Genomic DNA, 7,606 nt, shown 5'->3' on the forward strand with positions numbered 1-7,606 from the left:
TCTGTAAGTTATTTGCAAAAAAAAAAAAAAATCGAAAATGTGTATGTATATGTGTAAGTAAGCAAATATGCATGGATTCTTACTTTCGTTTGTACACATGCATGCATTGTTTTATATAGGAAAATATATAAAGAAGTTCAATAGCAAATTCATACCTCTATCTTGTGGCACTTCCATTGATCCTATGAAACGAACTGTAAATTTCCTTTTGAAACTTTTCACATTATCAACTTGTTCAGAAGAATCTTTGGAATTCATTTCATCCAATAAGTTACATCTGCAGAAAAGTGAGAAACCAAAACTGGTCAAACTCTCATGATATAATCAGAACATTATTGTAAAAGAGTTTACCTCCTCTTCCATCAAATAAACTAGTCTTTCCACTCTTACAATGCATTTACTAAATAGTTTCATTAATACCAGGATAATATACTTTGAAAAGGTTTTTCTTTGCTTATGCAATCATTTGGATGACATCATCACAGATTTTGTCATCTCTCAATATTCCATATAAAGATTAAAAGATTAACAAATTCAATATCACTATTAAATTATTCTAAACACAATTTCAATATTAAATAGCGGTGGTTCTCAACCATTTTTTTACCTATGGAGCCTTTAATTCTTATTCTGCATGGATGGACCCTCATAGCCATTCAATGTTTAAAAAAACCAATATCATATTTTTATAATCAAGTATTCTTAGGATTTGTATTAAAGAATTTTGTGTATTGTAGAAGTATAACCAATTAATTGCACATAAATTTTAACAACTAAATCTCATATGGACTACCAAGGGTCATATGAACCTTGGAACCACTGCTCTAAACAGATGCATCATATTCTAAACCTTAAATTAACGAAGTGATGCACAATTTCCTAAAACTAAGAGACTTACTAATTATTATAAAGTTGAATATTTTTCAGCAACAGCTGTGTATGGGTGCTTCATCAGACGGAATACGATTAATCCTCCATCCACGAGTTATATTATTCTTGTATTAATCTTAATGCAAAGAGGAATTCCACATGTGCATCCAGACCTGGAATATACCCTAATCTAGGATAACATGTGGTAACCAGCTAACAGCTTAAGAGCTCTTAAATGCAGGCTATGAGAATTTTACCCAACTATAATAAATATATTCACATAGGCGCAGGAGTGGCTGTGTGGTAAGTAGCTTGCTTACCAACCACATGGTTCCGGGTTCATTCCCACTGCGTGGCACCTTGGGCAAGTGTCTTCTACTATAGCTTCGGGCCGACCAAAGCCTTCTGAGTGGATTTGGTAGACGGAAACTGAAAGAAGCCCGTCGTATATATGTATATATATATATGTATGTGCGTGTATATGTTTGTGTCTGTGTTTGTCCCCCCAGCATCGCTTGACAACCGATGCTGGTGTGTTTACGTCCCAGTAACTTAGCGGTTCGGCAAAACAGACAGATAGAATAAGTACTAGGCTTCCAAAGAATAAGTCCTGGGGTCGATTAAAGGCGGTGCTCGACTAAAGGCGGGCTCGACACTACCTGCTCGACTAAAGGCGGTGCTCCAGTCAAATGACTGAAACAAGTAAAAGAGTAAAAGAGATATATACAGATAATAAGTGAGAGCTAGAGATACTGAGAATAGAAAACATGCAATAGTGCTAAAATGACACAGGTGAGTTATATATGTGATATCAAAAACAACTAAAACCAAATAACATCTGATTATCATCATTATCATAATTTAACACTCATTTTCCCAGACTTGCATGGATTAGGTTAACAGCCAGATGTCCTTCCTGCCACCAAATCTCACCTGTTTCCAGGCAAAGTAATATTCCTCATAGCCACACATATTTTACATGGAAAACTGGAAACAAACAACTTTCTTTCTACAACGATGATGCGCATTTACTACCATCACATGATGTTTAGACAAAGCACACACACACACATCTATTTCTCAAAAGTTAAAGCAACTGTGTAAGAGGTTTTTTTCATTAGCTCTTAAATGCTGCTGCTTTATATGAAGAAACCAGAAAGTGTTTCATTACATCCTGATACTTTTGATTCATTTCTCATAAAGTTTACTTTTTGTATTCCAAGAGAATTTCTAATCTGAATGAGAACTCCAAAATATTTAAAATATTTCATACAACATATACATATATGTCTATAAATAGGTGTAGGCATGGCTATGTGGTTAAGAAGTTTGCTTCATAACTACATGGTCTTAGGTTCAGTTCTACAGTATGGCATCTTGTACTTTAATACTGAGCCAGTCAAAGCCTTGTGAGTAGATTTGGTAGACGGGACTGAAAAGACACCTCATGTGCATGTGTGTGTGTGTTTGCATGCATGTGCCAGTCAATCTGTTAGTTTCCATCTGCGCTCACTTATTTGAAAGTTGCAACTTTCATGTTTTGTTGGCACTTTTCCTAACTTTAAAACTATGTGGAATAAGAGGTCCCTTACTTGAAAAACAGATAAGGGTTAGTATCAGGAAGAGCATCTGGCTGTAATATATATGTACTTATTTTCAGCTTGATAAATTGCAGAAAAAATAAATATTTTGACCAGGAAACCCTGGGTAGCCGTAATTGCAAGATCTGTGGGTTTTAATTTAAGAGAGAGAGAGAGAGAAAGAGAGAGAGAGAGAGAGAAAGAGAGAGAAAGTGTGTGTGTGTGTGTGTGTGTGTGTGTGTGTGTGTGTGTGTGTGTGTATATATATATATATATATATATATGAGTATACTTTTTATTGCAATATATCAATTTGTTTATTTTTGCAATAATTTTGGGAATTAAAAACACTTGGTTGTTGACTCACTTAGAAAGTTCTTCATTTAAATTAGACACAATTTCTTCACTAGGAGACATCAAATCAAATTGGATAGGAACATCTGGCAAAAAGCTATCTGTGAATGTTGTAGTACTTGGTAGACAACTGTCAGAAGTCTTTCGATTCTGTACACTATAAGAACCAGAACTGAAAAGAGATATTACACAGAAATATAATGCAGGCTGATGGCAGATACCAAGCATAGTTCATAACTGTAAACCAGAATATAATATTGGCTTCAAGTTTTGGCACAAGGCTAGAAAGGTTGGAGTGGGGGGGGGGCTAAGGTGATCAGATTGACTCCAGTGTTCAACTGGCACTTATTTTATTGACTCCAAAAAGATGAGAGGCAAAGTTCTTGCAGTTGTAGCTGCTTCTACTGTTAGTCCTTCAGTTACTGTTGTTGCAGTCTTTGCAACTCAAGCAAACCAACCAACAAACTTTCCATAGTTTTACGACTTCTTTTCATAAAATTTGCACAACAAAACTTTGTGAGTTTACTAACTCCTCTACAAATTTCTATTTACTCCATGTGAATTGGTTTATCCTCGTCATCACTGTTATATCCTTAAAATGTTGGGTTATTATAATGCCCACTTCAGTATACAGTATACTTAGTAAAACCAGTAAAGATATGACTATCTCTGACTGCCTACTACATACTCTGGTACTTCACAAACTTATCTTTACTTATAGTGACTAGGTTATTCCATTCGTCACGTGGGAGGTGTGTACTATTATTACTTATTCCCTACAACAATAATATTGCAAATATAGATTTACAAATGAACTTTATTTAGAGCTATATTTCCTATTTCTAGTTATTATTAAGATCTAAAAACAGTGACAAATTGAATTGGTAAAGTCATTAGAGTATTGGAAAGAATGCTTTGTGATATTTGTTCTGGCTCTCTACATTCTGAGTTCAAATCCTACCTAGTTCAAATTGTGTCTTTCTGATATTTGAAAAAAAAAAAAGTTGGTGAGGAGTCCTTTGGCAGTCAAAAGTAGTAACAGGTTTGAAAATCCTTAATCAAGTCCTTAAATATTTCAGTTGATTACCATTAATGCCAGTACACTAATAAGCAGAGGAGAAAGCAAAGGATTTTTAAATCTTGTGCACAGAATGAACAACAATGAATTTTTAACAATAGCATGTTCAAAATTAAATAAATACAAAAGAGCAAATTAATTAAAAACACACTAAGCAGTGAGGATTATAAAATAAAGCTGTGTGCATTCATATTTTATATATCCATGTATATTCCAACATGAAAAGACCACTGCTGTGTTATTTGTATCATAAGAGATATTGTCCTTATAAGCAATGTGTGTGAAAACATTAGTAAAAGCTCTCTTCTGAGACAGTTACTGTAGTAAAAGCCTTTCCACATTTGAGTGCACATGAATGATTAGATATAAATATACACAGTTATATGGTAAAGAAACAAATGTCTGAAATTAGTTGTCTGTTAATTATATATTCCAGATTTAAAAGAGTTTCTCATGTATGACAACAGCCTAGAGATTTTGGACTCTGTTAACCTTGGTTTAATAACAAAGGCTTCTAATATGCTGTGATGTATACAACAAATTGACATCTGATCAAAAAATAATCAAAGATCAAATGCTGATGTAAAATTTGAACTTTTTGTATCTCTAAAGATAAGGTCAATTATTCAAAAATTGATAATCTTATGAAGAAAGAAAATGTGTCAATGTTTATTTTTAATAAACGTTTGTATATTAGAAATGGAATGCAAATACATCTTAGCTCTTTAGTCTGGTCATCATTTTGTCTCTTTCTTTAAATGTGGAAGAATACAGCTTATTAAATTGGTAGGTAAGCTTATAATAGAATATACTTTCTGTTTTAAAAAGAGTCATAAACTCTTGTTAGATTCATTAGTTCAGAGTAGCTATGACTGAAGAGACACAATGATGTTGAAACATCAGGTGTCCTAAAGTTCCCTTATGCTAATGAATCAAGTGTGTTATGAATACACACATTTGTCTGAAAGGAGTTGTTCTCCAATGATGAAGAAGAATAGTGATTAGCATATTCATGTTTGAATCTGCTGGAAGATATTAAGAATGAATATTTAAGCCATCTTTCTGTTTTTTATTTTTGAATATTGAATAAACCTTCATTTTATTTGTTCTTTGTCATTGATATATATTTAAATAGTATTAGGCCAGGTATTTTTAATTTAATGACATCTATCTTCAGTTGTTTATTGTCAAGAACCAGGCTAGCTGTCACTGACCAGACCCATAACGAAAGGTGTTCCAACAATGATCATCAGTATATTTTTGTAGGTCAAGAAGTGCATTGGTCAGTCTGTCTTTATATACAAGGGCAGGGTACATTTTGAGGCAGATTTGGCTGATATTTCTAGTGAGGAAAGTGATTGTGTAATGTTTCTTTCATCTATCATTAGTTTCTAATACCAACATTTGCTTTCAGGTTAGATTTTGAACATCTTACCTTGTCTCATCAATGGAAACTGAGGGAGAAAAGCCCTCTTTTTTGTAATCTTTGCTACCCAGACTTCCAACACGATCCTATTAAAAAGAAAACAAATTGAGAAAATAATAATAAAATAACAGTAAAAAAAGTAGTACCACACCAAGAGATGAGAAATCTTAACTTACATGAGAGAGAGAGAGAGAGAAAGAGAGAGAGAGAGAGAGAGAGAGAGAAAGAGAGAGAGAGAGAGAGAGAGAGAGAGAAAGAGAGAGAGAGAGAGACAGACAGACAGACAGACAGACAGAAGTTTCTATTTTGAATTAGTGTAACAGCTAGCTGACCATCGCTTAGAATTTCATGTTGAATCTTTAGTCAGGTAATAAACATAGTTTAATCTCTGATTATTTTATAGTATTATATAAATTTAAATAGATTGTATTATATACATTTAAATAGATTAAATATATACATTTAAATAGATTGGAATAAAACAATTGTGAAAAATTTTTAATTTTTACACTATAAATTATATACATTTTACACATGTTTCATTAGTGCATTACTAGTATGCTATGTAGGCCAAACCCTTAATGGAAAGGTGTTCCAAAAATGACCATCAGTATATTTTTGTAGGTCAAGAAGTGCATTGGTCAGTTTGTCTTTATATACAAGATATGCAACCCTATATCTGAGATTGTCAGAAGAAAATTATAATTTACTCCATTGTTGATTACCAACATCGGTTAGTGGGTAGATACAAAGTGGAGTCAATTACAGTTTTCTTCTGATGATTAGATATTTAGGGTGATTATGCAACTGTCTAAGGAACAACTATTACATAGCATACTAATATATACTAGAGAAATGTGTAGAGATTATATAATTAATATAATCAACAAAGTAAATGTATTTTTTTTACCTTCATCTTCCTTGAGGGTGAATCAGACTGTTTGCTCTTCCCAGTTTTATTGCTGCGTAAAATATTGTTCAACGTAGCAATCCACTGAAATATATAGATATTCTATTTAGCAACTGGACATTTTTATTTTAGAGAAGAGAAAAAGTAATGTCATGTTTATAAGAGCTAAGTAATTAATATATTAAGCTAGCATTTGGTCAAAGAATACATATCTTTCCCTCTTTTCATATCCTTAGTCGCTTTATCTACCAAGCTGTTGTCAAGTCACCTCCCTATTTTATCTATACTGAACAAAAAGATTAAGTCGATTACATTAATCCCAGTGCGTAACTGGTACTTATTTAATTGACCCCAAAAGGATGAAAGGTAAAGTTGACCTCGGCGGAATTTGAACTCAGAATGTAACAGCAGATGAAATACTGCTAAGCATTTCGCCTGGCATGCTAACAATTCTGCCAGCTCGCCGCCCTCATAGATAAAATTTACATTATTAAAGTGGTGCAAGTAAATTATGTGTCTGCTTTTTGTATAAATTAATCATTTAATAGAATATGTTTACCTCATCCCTTTCACGTTCATTTTCAGCTTGAAGTATAACAGACCTGAAATTACATGTAACAAGACAGTAAACATCTTTATTTCAGGTTTAGATCATCAAAATTTTTAGAAAAAATCATTTTATGCTTCATTCAGTCTTTCCAACAATGTATAAATCAAAAAAAAATTTGAACAAATTTACTTGTAACTATGGGTAATATCTTACAAAGTGCTAGAGGATAAATTTTATTGACAAAAATGTATTCACTCCTACCATATCAAACCTAAATTTAACACGAGGAAATGATTGATAAATGATTTACAATTTTGACCTTTCATTGTATCTTATCAGATTTGGTGTAACCTGTGAGATTCCATTGTCAATGTTGCAAACAGATACAAGGCTTCCATTACAGAAACTTTGTATAGGTTAATTTGATTACATGTAAAGAACAATAATACAATATATTTTATAGTGAGGAAGTGAAGAAATTTCATATTTGGGAAGACTTTACTTATATGTATTTATTAAGACTTTACAAATGATATGCTTGTTAAATGTCAAAATTAAATATTTTAATTATCTGTTTAAGCAAAAGCTAATTTCATGGTATCTCCATGCACAGACATGCTCATACAAACACAGAATTATAAACGAGTGGCTGTGTGGTAAGTAGCTTGCTTACCAACCACATGGTCCCGGGTTCAGTCCCACTGCGTGGCATCTTGGGCAAGTGTCTTCCACTATAGCCTCGGGCCGACCAAAGCGTTGTGAGTGGATTTGGTAGACGGAAACTGAAAGAAGCCCGTCGTATATATGTATATATATATATATATATATATATATATAT

General features: G+C 32.9%; 1 protein-coding gene across 1 annotated transcript in view; it reads right to left on the reverse strand.

Annotated features, from left to right (window-relative positions):
• LOC106871906 (DCC-interacting protein 13-alpha) overlaps nucleotides 1–7,606 on the reverse strand; it is a 55,959-nt gene that overhangs the window by 11,218 nt on the left and 37,135 nt on the right. The window contains exons 12-16 of the mRNA XM_052965561.1: nucleotides 6,778–6,820; nucleotides 6,219–6,302; nucleotides 5,318–5,394; nucleotides 2,818–2,976; nucleotides 156–277 (exon numbers count right to left, since the gene is read on the reverse strand). Of these exons, the coding sequence (XP_052821521.1) occupies nucleotides 156–277; nucleotides 2,818–2,976; nucleotides 5,318–5,394; nucleotides 6,219–6,302; nucleotides 6,778–6,820 (485 nt within the window). The remainder of the gene's footprint in view (nucleotides 1–155; nucleotides 278–2,817; nucleotides 2,977–5,317; nucleotides 5,395–6,218; nucleotides 6,303–6,777; nucleotides 6,821–7,606) is intronic.

The sequence above is a fragment of the Octopus bimaculoides genome, chromosome 2, assembly GCF_001194135.2.
Source record: "Octopus bimaculoides isolate UCB-OBI-ISO-001 chromosome 2, ASM119413v2, whole genome shotgun sequence".
NCBI classification, from domain to species: domain Eukaryota; kingdom Metazoa; phylum Mollusca; class Cephalopoda; order Octopoda; family Octopodidae; genus Octopus; species Octopus bimaculoides.